Source organism: Heloderma suspectum, chromosome 10, assembly GCF_057233095.1.
Source record: "Heloderma suspectum isolate Gila_16-S chromosome 10, 16-S_ref, whole genome shotgun sequence".
NCBI classification, from domain to species: domain Eukaryota; kingdom Metazoa; phylum Chordata; class Lepidosauria; order Squamata; family Helodermatidae; genus Heloderma; species Heloderma suspectum.
In genome coordinates, this window is record NC_139467.1 from 10,603,711 (window position 1) to 10,617,245 (window position 13,535).

Here is a 13,535-nt window from a genome sequence, read left to right on the forward strand (position 1 = left end):
TTAAATGAACAATGCAAAGAAATCAAGGAAAACAATAGAATGGGAAAGACTAGAGATCTTTTCAAGAAAATCGGAGACCTCAAGGGAACGTTTTGTGCAAAGATGGGCATAATAAAGGACAAAGAAGGCAGGGACCTAACAGCAGCAGATGAGATTAAGAAGAGGTGGAAAGAATACACAGAAGAACTATACAGGAAAGATCTGAATGTCCCTGATAGCCATGATGGTGCGGTCACTGAACTTGAGCCGGACATCCTCGAGAGTGAAGTCAAGTGGGCCTTAGGAAGCATTACTAACAACAAAGCTAGCAGAAATGACAGTATTCCAGCTATTTAAAATCCTAAAAGATGATGCTGTTAAAGTGCTGCACTCAATATGCCAACAAATTTGGAACACTCAACAGTGGCCACAGGACTGGAAAAGGTCATTTACATTCCAATTCCAAAGAAGGGCAACGCCAAAGAGTGTTCAAACTACCGCACAATTGCGCTCATTTCACATGCCAGCAAGGTTATGCTCAAAATCCTACAAGCTAGGCTTCAGCAGCATGTGAACCGAGAACTACCAGAAGTACAAGTGGGGTTTTGAAGAGGCAGAGGAACTAGAGATGAAATCGCCAACATTCGCTGGATCATGGAGAAAGCAAGAGAATTCCAGAAAAACGTCTATTTCTGCTTCATTGACTACGCTAAAGCCTTTGATTGTGTGGATCACAACAAACTGTGGCAAATTCTTAAAGAGATGGGAGTACCAGACCACCTTACCTGTCTCCTGAGAAACCTGTACGAGGGTCAAGAAGCAACAGTAAGAACTGGACATGGAACAACCAATTGGTTCAAAATTGGGAAAGGAGTACGACAAGGCTGTATATTGTCACCCTGCTTATTTAACTTATATGCAGAGTACATAATGAGAAACGCCGGGGTGGATGAATCACAGGTCGGAATTAAGATTGCCGGGAGAATTATCAACAACCTCAGATACGCAGACGATACCACCCTAATGGCAGAAAGTGAAGAGGATCTAAAGAGCCTCTTGTTGAGGGTGAAAGTGGAGAGTGCGAAAGCTGGTTTGAAACTCAACATTAAAAAAAAACTAAGATCATGGCATCTGGCCCCATCACTTCCTGGCATAGAGAAGGGGAAGAAATGGAAGCAGTGACAGATTTTATTTTCTTGGGCTCCAAGATCACTGCAGACGGTGACTGTAGCCATTAAATTAAAAGTCGCTTGCTCCTTGGGAGGAAAGCTATGGCACACTTAGACAGCATAGTAAGAAGCAGAGACATCACCTTGCCGACAAAGGTTCGTCTAATCAAAGCTATGGTTTTCCCAGTAGTAATGTATGGCTGTGAGAGCTGGACTATAAGGAAGGCTGAGCACAGAAGAATTGATGCTTTTCAACTGTGGTGCTGGAGAAGACTGTTATGAGTCCCCTGGACTGCAAGGAGGTCAAATCAGTCCATCCTAGAGGAAATCAACCCTGAGTGCTCATTGGAAGGACAGATACTGAAGCTGAAGCTCAAATATTTTGGCCACCTAATGCAAAGAGAAAAGTCACTGGAAAAGACCCTGATGCTGGGAAAGATTGAAGGCAAAAGGTGAAGGGGACGGCAGAGGATGAGATGGCTAGATAGCATCACCGATGCAATGAATATGAACTTGAGCACACTCCGGGAGAGAGTGGAGGACAGGAAGGCCTGGCATGCTCTGGTCCATGGGGTCATGAAGAGTCGGACATGACTTAATGACTGAACAACAACAACAACCCTAATTATGAGAATCTAAACTCCTTTGTTGTTGCCTCTTGTCCTTCTGTAGTCCAGGTGCTACCCAGCCAATCATAGCTCCTGGGTGTGTGTTTATTGCCTGTTTTCAAGCATCTTTTTCTTCTCTACTATGATGGTTATCATTAGGACATGAAGTGGTGGTGGTGGGGAATGGACACTCATGGTTTAGGCAGGAACAGGTTGTCTGGCTGGAATCCAGAATCAATCTCTCTGGAGAGTGATTCTGGAAACGAAGGAAACCAAGACTGGTTTCCTCAGTCTCTCAAGAAACGAAGACTGATCTCCTGATCTCTTCCTGAGAGTTGCCTTGTAACCTTAGCAGGAGCTTGATCTGCAGAAATCAAGTGACTTTTTCATAGCATGGAAATAAACGTAATTGCTGTAGATCACATGTGTTACTGACTGTGTTAATGACACAGCTGTGGAGCCCTGCTCAGAAGCTGGCAATCCTTCTCTTGGCAGATACCAAGCCATGCTATGGCACAGTCCTTATTCAATGATATTGGAAAGGGAAGGGGCTATGGGCCTGTGAGAGAGCATGTGCTTTCCCACAGTGGAGGCTGGTGGCTCCGATGTCAGTGGTTTCAGGAAACTACAGGTTTCAGCCCGAATCAATCAGCACCTTGGATAGCTCCTTTAGAGTTCTGACTGAAACCTGGAGTGGATTTACTGCCCCACTGACATTGGAGTCACCAGCCTCCACTGGCTTTGCATGCAAAAGGTCCTGGATTCACTCCCTGGCATCTCCAGCGAAAAGGATCAGGTGATAGGAAGGGAAGGACCTCTGTCTGAGACCCTGGAGAATCTCTGCTAGCCAGAGTAGTAGACAATACAGGTGAGATAGTCTGACCTGATATAGGGCAGCTTCCTATGTAAATATATTCTACTTGTGTTCTGGGGCAGAGCTGGTGCAGTTGTACCCTGAATGTCTACAACAGTGCAATGCCTTGTGACATTGTTGTCACACTGGTACATGAACTCTTGCATATGAGCTAGCCTAAGGAAATTGGATTATTCTGGCCATGATAATGTTGGCTATTTCTGGGTTTTGATAGCTTCTCCAGAAATGTAACCACTGCAGGGACTGACTGATGTTGCATAGCTTTGCAAAGCTGATTTGGTCTGTTACAGTGACAAAGAGACAGGGGGAATTGCTTACGTGGAGCAAAGTGGGTGTGCAAAGGTAAATTTAATTTACTCGTTTCCAAGCTTATTTCTTCCAAGAGGAAAAGCAGAACAGTTCTAGCTAATTACCTCTGCTTGAAATTTCCTGGGCATATAGGAGAATCAGGGAAACTTTTGAGGACAAAATGCAGCAGCCAGTTCTGGTCACTGTATATCCCAGGCAGATGATGACTCTTTTGTCACTGCTGAACTAAGATGCTTCAGACCAAGCTAAGAGAGACAGGGAGTCAGTGCTTGGAATAATACCGCAAAACCTAGCAATATGTCTGAGAACAGGCAAGCTAAACTAGTGCAATCATTCTCAATTTGTGAGGCAGATTTCCACAACAAAAGTGTGGGCAGTTACCAGGCAGATTTAACAAATCTGTATCCCAGTTTTACCACAAGTTGCTCAGGGCAGTGTACCTGGTGCTATTGCATTTTATATTCACAACCATGTGAGAAGAACTAGTAATATTAGATCCATATTACAGATTGGTGTGGGGATGCTGAGACTTGAAAGATTATTTGTGCCTAAGGTCATCTAGTGAGTTTGTGGTTGAGGCGAGATTTGAACCAGGAATATAAATTGTGTAGCATCCATTTTTCTGGATTAATCTTGAGTATAAGGTATGTGTGATCTTTTGCAAGTGAGGTATGTCCTGTACACACCCCTCTATTTTAAGCTGAGGCTGAGCAATCTAGTTCCAGGTTTCTTAGCATGGAAGTTAGCATCTCATTAAGGAGGCACTAACTATTGTAATTTCCCTTTGTTCATTTGGACAAGTATTTTGCACTGCCCATTATCCTTTCTAGCAATACCACCCCCCCCCCCAAGTGATTGCTGTGAAGGTTTGCACATCTAGCACAATTATCTGTTCAAGTAACCTCCTGGTGTAAAGAAATAGACACAACAAAGATAAATTAGAGATTGATGTTTGCTTACTGAGCAGGGCAAGCCAAGCCAAAGTAACAGCAACTGCCTACAGGCAGAATCTTCTAATATGACAGCACAGGTGCAGTGTGCATTTGGGTAGCTATGGAAGAATTGCATCCTATCATCCATATCTGCACCAATTCATTTAATATGGTTTGTTCTTGAAAATATTTGAAATATCCTTGCCTCATCCCCATGTCACTTCTCAATAAGCAGTTGACTTCCAAGTGCCTTAATATGGAAGTGAGTACCTCATTAAGCAGGTACTACCACTGCAATACCCCCTTGTTGGTTTGGCCAGTGTAAACTGGAAATTGCCCCCTCCCCTCCAAAGTTATTGCCGTATAGGGTTGCACAGCTAACACTGCAAAACCAATATAAGCCAAAGAATACCCCATGTAAGAGAATGGTCATAATGGCTGGGTTCACACCATCGGGAAAGGAAAGCAAGCCACAGCAGCTTCGTTCCCCACCCCGTGCATGCTAGTTGCACGTCACCCAATTTCCATAATTACCCTCACCGGGTGTGGGTTGTCATGTTGTCCAAATCCAGTAGTGGGGGGTGGCTTCCAAACCACCCTGGAACCCTAGAACAAGCCATAGGCTGCAAGGCGACAACCCATGCCCAGCGAGGGCAATTATGGAAATTAGGCTATGTGTGACTGGCACATGGGAGAGAGCAGAGGGAGAACCACTGTGGCTTTTTTCCCCTTGCCCAGTTATGCAAAACTAGCCAATGACTGGGTTTGCATGGGTGGTTAATAAGCCATGGTAGTTTAACCACCTCCATGTGTGCTCCATGTACACTTCCCAATTTCTCCAATTACCCTTACTGGGCACAGCTTATTGTTACATGCGAACCTAGGTGGGTGGCTGGGGTAGTTAACAAACAATAAATCAACACACACACACCTCTCCATACCACTTAGGTACAACTGCTATTCTGTGAGGAGAACAGAACTGCACGGTGGCCCTCAGCCAGGCAACTGGGATGTTTGCAAGGGGCAGTGGTGGCCAGAATCACTTAAAAGATGATCCGTGTCTTTGCATTGGTGCTCACAGAGCAAAATCTGGCATCTCACAGTGGTTGGAGAAACTAGCATTTTAATGTTGTACAAGGCACTTGCTAGGCTCATGAAGATCAGAAACACACAGGGCTCAGCAAAACATGAGGAGACTTGATGACTTTCCTAGATGGAGGCTGGGACCAGCACCATTATAAGGACAAGCACTAGCCTTGACCAGTCATGGCTCTCACAGTCACGGACTGAACTTAGCAGCTGAACTGCCCTCTGCTGGAGAGAAACCAAATTATTCTGAGAGAATTCTGCTAAAACTGTACAGTGCTTCGTACAACTAAGGCTAGAAAGAGACGTTTTGACAGAAGTGAAGGTGGTATAATACGGGAATTGATTCCCAGAGTACACACCCATTTCTTTCATCTCACTGCTATCTTTGGTGAGCTAGGCTTTCTAGGTTTTTGAAGTACTACAAAAAGAGACAAAGGCCCACAACATGGGCAACAAGGCCTCTATCATATCACAAGGATGCTAAGCGACTTTGTAGTCAGAGTTTATGATTCAGATTTGTTACAGCTTTAGCAAATGGTTTGAGACTTGCATCAATTCCCCCTCCCCACAAAACAAACAAGAAACAGTATTACTTCCTTGAATATGGTAATTTAATGGAGCCAGTTAGTATTATCATGTGTGTCATCTTTGGTTCTGAGAGGAACAACCAACCTACACCCCGTGCTTGTAAAGTAATTGTTGCATAGGCTGTCAAAGTGGGAAAAGAAGGAAGTTCTGTATCTACAAGTAGCCCAAAACAAATGTGTTTTAAAGGAATAAAAAGAAGAAATCACAGGACTAAATGAGTGAATTTGTGGGTGTTTTGTTTTTGATTAAAAAAAAGTAGCAAGTGCCTCTTCCAAGCAATAACCTTGGTTCTCCTATTCCAGAGGTAGGCAACCTGGTGCCCTCCATGCTTGGACTGCAACTCCCATAATCCTTGGCCATGCTGGCTGGGGCTTAAGGGAGCTGTTGTCCAAATCATCTGGAAAGCAGCAAGTTGCCTTACCCCCATTCATATCATCTTAGCATCATTCAACTTCCAAGCCCCTTTCATTCAAGAATGTAGCTCCCCACACCCCTTCAGTACAACTTCATTCGGGGGAAGGCCCAGGGCTCCGGGCTGGCCTGCCCCAACAGATGTCCCTGTAAGATGCACAGGGGAGAGCTCCTATTCTCTAGAGCCTCTGATGGGGGGAAATAGGACATTGGCAGCTGCTGGAAAAGTTGCAGCTGCTGTGTTCCTTCCAATTGGAGCAGTCTCTCCAGAACACAAGCTTGGTTCCCAGATCTGGAGGATCCTTTGCCTCTAGTTCCTTGCATTCTTTCAGGGGACTCTGTTAGTCCCAAGAACTGGTGGCTGTTTGAGGTTCTCCCTTGCTCTACAGAGACTTTCTGGCAGTAGGCTCTGGGTTTTGCCAGTACAGAGGACAACCCGCTCCCATGCTGTAGGTGTCTGCTGGGCACACATACTTCTTGCTGAGAATTTTGTCTGTAGGAGCAGTGCTGCTGAGGAATGATGTTATACAGCTGGAGAAACTTCTCTGGCTGCCCTTGTTCGAAGTTCACCTCTTGGGAAGACGGCAGCGGGTGGGCCAAACATGGGTGGCCCAGGACTTGGGATACAGAGAGTTTGGCTCCCCTGCTGGGCATTTTAGGACTCCAGATGCTTTTCAAGACATCAAAGGAGGTCTGAGATTCAGAGGCCACTCTCTCTGTGGTCCTGAGCCCCAAATTCAGAGGCTGGGAACTGCACAGTTCCAATGAAGGGTGTGGGCTGTGGATTGGAGCAGACTCTGTCTCCTGTAAATGCCACTGACCTGGGCTTAGTTCATAGATACAGGAATGTTGCTGGGGATCAGTCAAGAGGAAATGGTTGGAGCCATTCATGCTAAGATTGGCTGAACTCAGTGACTCATGGGTAGCAAAAGGCAGGGAATGCCTTTTAGAAGTATTCTTCTTTGGCAGTACTCTATTAGCTACTTCAGACCTCTCTTGCCTGCCTCTGGGCTCCCAGAGGGCCTCCCCCAGTCTTTGTTCACAATGTCGAGCAGGTCTAAGCAAAGTGTCGCACACAGGACGTTGTTCTTCTGATGCAAAGGAGCTTCTGGCTGAATTCACATGCTGGGAAGATGCAGAAAGAAGATGAGGGTGGGGCTGAACTGCTGCCAAGTAGATGTTGTGTTGGTCAAACACCTCTGGCTGAACAAAGGATTCAAAGCCTTCTCTTTGGGCCAGACTTTTTTCTGCCTGCACAAAGAAACAATCACCACAGAGGAGTCAAGGATGAAGAGAACAGCATGACTGAACAGAGACAGAATATGACAGGGTCTGTCTCTGAAAAGTTTGCAATTCATACAGGCCTTACTATTTCTCACAGGTGTGTGTAGGTGTGTGTAGGTGTGTGTGTGAGACTTACTTCAATAAATGTTTCATTTCAACCTTTAATTAAGGCTAGTTTTGATTCATTCTACACTGTGCCACTTCTAAGGGCTGCTGGGATAAGGATGTCATGCACAAAAAATACAGTAAGGCTAAACTGATGACTTCTTGAAGGTGGTCTGAAATCCATCAACGAGCCAGCAGTTTTGTGCTGTTGTAATTTATGGTTGGTAGCTGGCGAGAACACTGCTGCATAGACGGGACAAAACAGCATGGGATTTCTGGATCAGAACATGGTACTGACTTGTGTGTACCAAAGAAGAGATTCTGATGCTGGGTAAATTAGCAAAATGTTCGGGAACAACTGTGATAAAATACTTGTGGGACAAAACTAGCTTAGAGGCTTTTGACAAATTCTCCAACTTGAAGTTAGTTTCAAAACCATGATCCTACCACCCTACAACACTGGTGCTCATGACAGCAAGTGCTCCATGGCCCAGTAGCCTGTCGTCCTTCTTGGACAATTGCAATGTTCTTTGGCAAGGGATTTGATAACTGGGCAATATAGCATTCCCTCTTTCAGTGTATCCTTTGCAGATCAATTTACTGATAGTGATCAGACCAGAGTGCTTTAGAGGAAGTATAGAATAGCTGAAGGCACTAATAGTGCTTCCACATGAGGCTTCTATTGTATAATCTGAACATTGCTTTCTGAATATTACTGGGGGGGAGGGGAGGGAGTCCAGATGAAAGTGTTTCCCATTTGTTCCCATGTTTTCCCACTGCTGCTTCTGTCTTGGTTCTTACCAAAAAAATTATCTGAAGAGGGCAAGAGAGAGTAGCCACACAATGGCTGGTTCCACATGATCAGTTGGGGCAACAACGCAGTATGAGCTGTTTCCCCCATGTGTGCCCACCATTTGCTTAATTACCCACACTGCATTGCAGGTTGCCATATTGTCTGAACCCAGCACAGGACATGATAAGGGTGGCTTCTATCCCACCCCACAACCCGTGGCTTGTAGTAGGGGTTATGGGGTGGATTAGAAGTCACCCCCGCTGTGGGCCAGGTTCAGATGACATGGCAACCTGCAACGTGGCACACATAATTAAGCAAATGCTGGGTGCATGAGCGGCATGCATAGGGGAAACAACCCATAGCGTGTGGTTTCCCCTGCGATCATGCAAACCAGACTACCTTTGATTAGGAACGCTAGGAGCTATCTGTCTGGAAACACCCTAAGAGAGAATATGGCACTCCAGCTATTAACTCCCAGCAACTTGGGGTCTACTTCACACATTGCATTTTTACATGTACGCCATTTCAGAGATTCGCTTTAAGACATGCGCTTTACAGGTACATTTTGTGAGGCACAGCATATTAATTTGGATTACAGTTTTGGCTTTTTAACAGAAGGAGCAAATGGGTTTGATTCCACCTCACCTCAGAAATAAGAGGCAGGTCCTCTACAGTCCTTTGGCAACTGAGGTTCAAAGCTAAGAGAAAACTACTCCATTTGGACATCCTGCTATCAGACTTCTGCCTCCCAGGGTCTTTCTTTGCATCACTCAAGAGGTTACTGACTTTTACGCTGCTCATTGCAGAACAAAGCTTTCCAGAGAAGCAGGCTAAGACATAATGAGCTCATGGGTTCTGGTGGCTTGTTAACCACGGCAACAAGCCCCCCGCCTGGGTTCGCACGTCACAGCAAGCTGCAGCAAGTGATTGCTGCACCTTGAATGTTCACAATGGCAGCTGGCACATACCGCAACCCATGGTGAGTGCCGCTGATCATGCGAACTGGGTCAACAGCTTCACCCATGCAAAGGGTGCACTCTACCTTTGCTATTCTGGCACCCAGGCTGCGGAACTCCTTCTCTAGAAAAGTTTGGTTAGCTCCTTCTCTATTAAGCTTCAGGTGAGCTGCCGAGACCTTTTTATTTTGCCAAGCTTTTAGTGCAAGTCAAAGTTTTGTCTCCCTGCTTTTATGCTGGATTGACTGTTTTATCCTCTTGGATTTATAGTATGACATTTCTTGTAGTAATTTGAACTGTTTTTACTGTGTTTTATGTATCACATGAACTTGTTTTTAAGCCATTTGAGCTCATTGTATAAAGAAGAGTGGGGTATAAGACTCTAAACAGATGAATACCTGTCCACTGATTAAACCTAATCTCACAGCACAATCTTTTCAAACTCATCTGACTCTGGTTAGAGGGACTGGGGAATCTAGATATCTAAAGGTTTATGATGCTCACTATTCTTATAGCTGTGTGCACAGGACTGGGAGAGGTTCTGATAAGGAATTGCTCTTGTCCTCTTCTCTTTTTCAGAGAAACGCCTTGGTCAGAGTTCCTGCTGCTGCAATCACTAGATTTTGATTCCAACTGCAACTCCTCCTGGTCCTTCTTAGCTCGGCTCTTGAAATCTAGAGGAGGGCAGAACAAATTAACCCAAGCCATCTCATTTGAAATCACAAATCTACAAACATTAAGTCTATCCAAGTAAATAAGGTTGTGGTTAATTTGTACTTCTGTAGGTTAACACACAAGTCCACAACACAATACAAGGCATCATAGCAGGGTATGGAAAGGAGGAAAGTAAAAAAAAAAGGTTACCATTTAAATTTTTAACAGTGAGGAAGAATAAGTGGACATGTCTAAGGGAGCAGAAGACTTTGGGATTGCTGATGGTGGTCAGAGGCAGGTATGTTTCAGGAAATAAGAGCAAAAAGGATGGGGCAAGGCCATGGAGAGTTTTAAAGGTAAGAACAAGGTGTTTGTGCTGAATGTGATAGGGGATAGGAAGCCAGGAAACCGATCTGAAGAACATGACGAAGTCAGAGTTAAAGGTTATTCACTTCTCTTGTAAAAGACCAATTTATTGCTTGCCTGCATTCTTTTTTAAAGCATGTTGACTAAAAACAAATAAAGCAGGTCTTGGGCATGGTGCTTCTGCTGAAGCTCTTCCTGATTTCAATATTTATTGCAAACCCTGTGTGGCACAAAGCCTCTATGCTTGTGGTCAAGCCTCTTGAGAGGATTTATACTCACAATGTACACTAGGAGGTGTTGGGCTGCAAGAGGTTTAAGGGCCAACATCCATTTTGGAGAAGTCTCAGGGGGGCCTTCTAGTGGTGAGCGAGGCCAAACGACCAAAACCTACCCCATGTAGGTTTTCAGCATGTTTTAGCTAAAGCTCTTATTGCCAACAATTACACCTTAGGAGAAGCATTTCAACCTTTTAGAATGGGGGGGGGGGAGAGTGCATAAAAGCCAAGACACCACCAAACAATCAGCGGTGAAGTAAAGGAGCTGAGGCTAGGGGAAGGGGGCAGGGGCATCTTGGGAAACCCGGAAGGCCAGATTGGTATCTAGATGGATTGGATTTGGCCCATGGGCCTGAGCTTCAATATCCCTGTCATAGACTCAACAAGCACCTTACCTGCATGGGTGGTGTCATTGTTACAACTGCCTGCTAACTTCTTGAGCAGTGCCAAGGCAGAAAAATCTGGTAATGTTTTCTTCTGCTCCAGCAGGATATTGATAACAGCCTGACGTGTTTCACTGACTAAGTTACGCCCAGGGAATATTGTCTTGAGGTCCAGGAGTTTTTGCAGGTCCTGGGCCAGTTCCCTTACCGGAGACTTGCCTTTGCCCGGCTCAGCTCCTACTGTGGAGGCAGGGGGGACATTTTCCTTTTCATTCAAAACCACTGCAACATTGCTCTGAAAAGCTTCAGTCTCTGTAGTCTGTTGACTGAACTCTACAGCAGGAGATGCAGCTGAAGGTTGAGATCCTGAATCTACTGCATGTAGAGGAGCAGCAGAAGAATGGTGCTCTGTAACCAATGTAGGGATAGCTGTTACTACTGTGAGAAGGGAATCCTCCTTCATTCTGCTCGGATCCTTTAGACTGCATCCAAATTGCTCACTAAGGATAGACTTCCGATTAGCATCACAAGATTTACAAGACTGGATCTCTTCTCCCAGGAGCATCTCCATTCCGCTGTCTCTTTGTATAGGGGTCACCTCCATGACTTCTTGCTTATTTCTGGGACTCAACAGCCTCTCTATGTCAGCCGATTTCACCTCCCTGTTAAACATACCCAGGTGCTGTGAAAGTCTGTTCTGAGTTATAATCACAGGTTTTGTAACACAGGTCCTTTTGATGGGAGTTGACTTAGCATAGTTGCTAAGCTGGGAGCTCCAGAAGGGTGGCAACATCATCTGTAGCCCCCTGCAGTTGGGTCTCTGTTCTGGGACCCTGTCAATAACATTCCTGCCAAATTTGACATAGTTGCGCTCCCGTCTGGTTCTGCGGCGTTTAACCCGTGCAGATTTCTCCTCAAAGTTATGCTTCTCTGAAGGGGATGCTTTCAGCTGATGAAAAGAACATGGTATGCCAGAACTTACTATGGACGGCTTGCCTCCTTCTCCCTCATCACAAGGATTCATGCTGAAGGCAGCTCCTGGGAATAAGCAAAGGCAATGGTAAACAGCACCCAAGATGTATAAATCAAACACCACAGATATAACTTTGGTCTCATCACAATATATTTAAATGGAGTAGGTTTCATAATGACTTAGTTTTATATAGTGCTTCAGGAACTGCAAAGCACTTCACACACATTATCTCAGTAATCTTTACAATACCCCTGTAAGAGACCAGCATTAATATACCATAATGCAGATTTGGGGGGGGGGGAGCTAAGAGGGCAATAATTTATAGCAGAGGCAAAATTTGAACTAGTAATTTTATAGTTCGCAGCTCACATTCTTGACCACTCTTTCTTATTCCAACTCCTAACATATTCTGCTGCGAGCCATCAAGTGCCCTTGAAAAACCAGCCCAGTCTCCAAGATTCAAATGAAGACCATTTCTTTTGCAGAACCAGCTAAGGAAACATCATATACCCAGAACCCACACAGGGGCTATGCAAGGCACTCTTGAGCATCCTTATTGCTCACTAGGAATAGATGCTTTAGGGTTTTGTTTTTGCTACCTGTTAATATTTTCTGTGCATCTCATCTTCGGTACCAAGCAATACACGATGTTAAACATAGACATTGTTGGGTCAATAATTAGCACTCTCACACACCCAAATTAACAACAGGTAAGGTAATTAAAGAGCACAGGGCTCACTAGAAGTCAACCTTAGAATGTATTACTTTTTTTAATACGAAGACCCATCCGTTAAAAGAAAAAAGTGGAGGGCCGAGAGTGTCTCTGAGCACATACACAGCCCTTTTCCCTCACCACCAAGCTCCTACACATTTGAGATTAGGATCAGGGGATTTTTGTGTGTCTCAGATTTGAGCCGCGGCACTTCTCCAAATCTGGGTGATAGCAGGGAAATGGAGAACAGCAAAGACCTCGCCTCTTTTCACCGCTCCATCCTGCCATTTTGCCCCTCACCTATTTCCTCCAACTGCCCAAACAGGCCCCGCCCCGCCAGAACCCACGGTGGGCGGGGCAAGCTCCCCGCCTGGCTTCGCCTCGTGCTGCGACAGTTAACCCGACAGAACTGCCCGAAGAAGCGCGAGAAAAGCTCAAGGCAGAGCAACCCATTTTCCCGCGCTTCCTGGTGGATATTAAAAAAAAAACAAAAAACACCGCAAACTACTCCCGCCCACGGACTTGACCGCGCCCCCGCTTGGTATTGATTGGCTGCAACGGGGCAGCGTTCCACGCGGATTGGCTACATACATTTGGCGATCGCTGGGCTGCTATCCCTGAGGGGAAAACGTAAGGTGAAGGCTTATACGTACCTTCTCAGATCTAAGCGCTGTTGTGCTCAGTGGGGCTTTGTTGTTTATTCGGTCGGTCCAAGAAAATGTGTATAGGATTGTAACCCAAGGGGTTTGACGTTGTTGTTTGGAGAAGCTCCCTTTTAAACACGCACGTTTGTGTGTGTAAGGCAGTCAGAAATGTCTTCAAAAAGACTTGTTGTTCAGTCGTGTCCGACTCTTCGTGACCCCATGGACCATAGCACGCCAGGCCTTCCTGTCCTGCGCTCTCTCCCGCAGCGTGCTCAAGTCCATATTCATTGCATCGGTGATGCTATCTAGCCATCTCATCCTCTGCCGTCCCCTTCTCCTTTGGCCTTCAGTCTTTCCCAGCATCAGGGTCTTTTCCAGGGAGTTTTCTCTTCGCATTAGGTGGCCAAAATATCTGAGCTTCAGCTTCAGGA

The 13,535-nt window shown here is 45.4% G+C and overlaps 1 protein-coding gene across 5 annotated transcripts; it reads right to left on the minus strand.

Annotated features, from left to right (window-relative positions):
- Window positions 1-4,979: 4,979 nt before the first annotated feature.
- On the minus strand, window positions 4,980-12,933 carry PRR19 (proline rich 19). Of its 5 annotated transcripts, none has more exons than XM_084814340.1 (4): window positions 12,761-12,933; window positions 10,788-11,813; window positions 9,602-9,771; window positions 4,980-7,210 (listed from the first exon to the last, which is right to left on the minus strand). In XM_084814340.1, exons 2-4 carry the CDS (start codon window positions 11,797-11,799, stop codon window positions 6,044-6,046), a joined length of 2,349 nt encoding a protein of 782 aa, XP_084670466.1. In that variant the 5' UTR covers window positions 11,800-11,813; window positions 12,761-12,933; the 3' UTR covers window positions 4,980-6,043. The 5 variants fall into 5 exon arrangements, with proteins under 5 accessions (XP_084670466.1, XP_084670462.1, XP_084670465.1 ...); XM_084814336.1 differs by having other exon boundaries at window positions 4,986-7,210; window positions 12,718-12,771; XM_084814339.1 differs by having other exon boundaries at window positions 4,986-7,210; window positions 12,602-12,771.
- Window positions 12,934-13,535: the final 602 nt, after the last annotated feature.

Excerpts from the sequence above, each read along its gene's own strand:
- PRR19 (XM_084814336.1), bottom strand. The coding sequence starts at position 12,748 with ATGGCAGGATGGAGCGGTGAAAAGAGGCGAG. Across the intron at positions 9,772-10,787 it reads CAATGACACCACCCATGCAG|ATTTCAAGAGCCGAGCTAAG; the intron begins GTAAGGTGCTTG and ends GCCCTCCTCTAG. Across the intron at positions 7,211-9,601 it reads TGCACACAGCTATAAGAATA|GCAGAAAAAAGTCTGGCCCA; the intron begins GTGAGCATCATA and ends TTCTTTGTGCAG.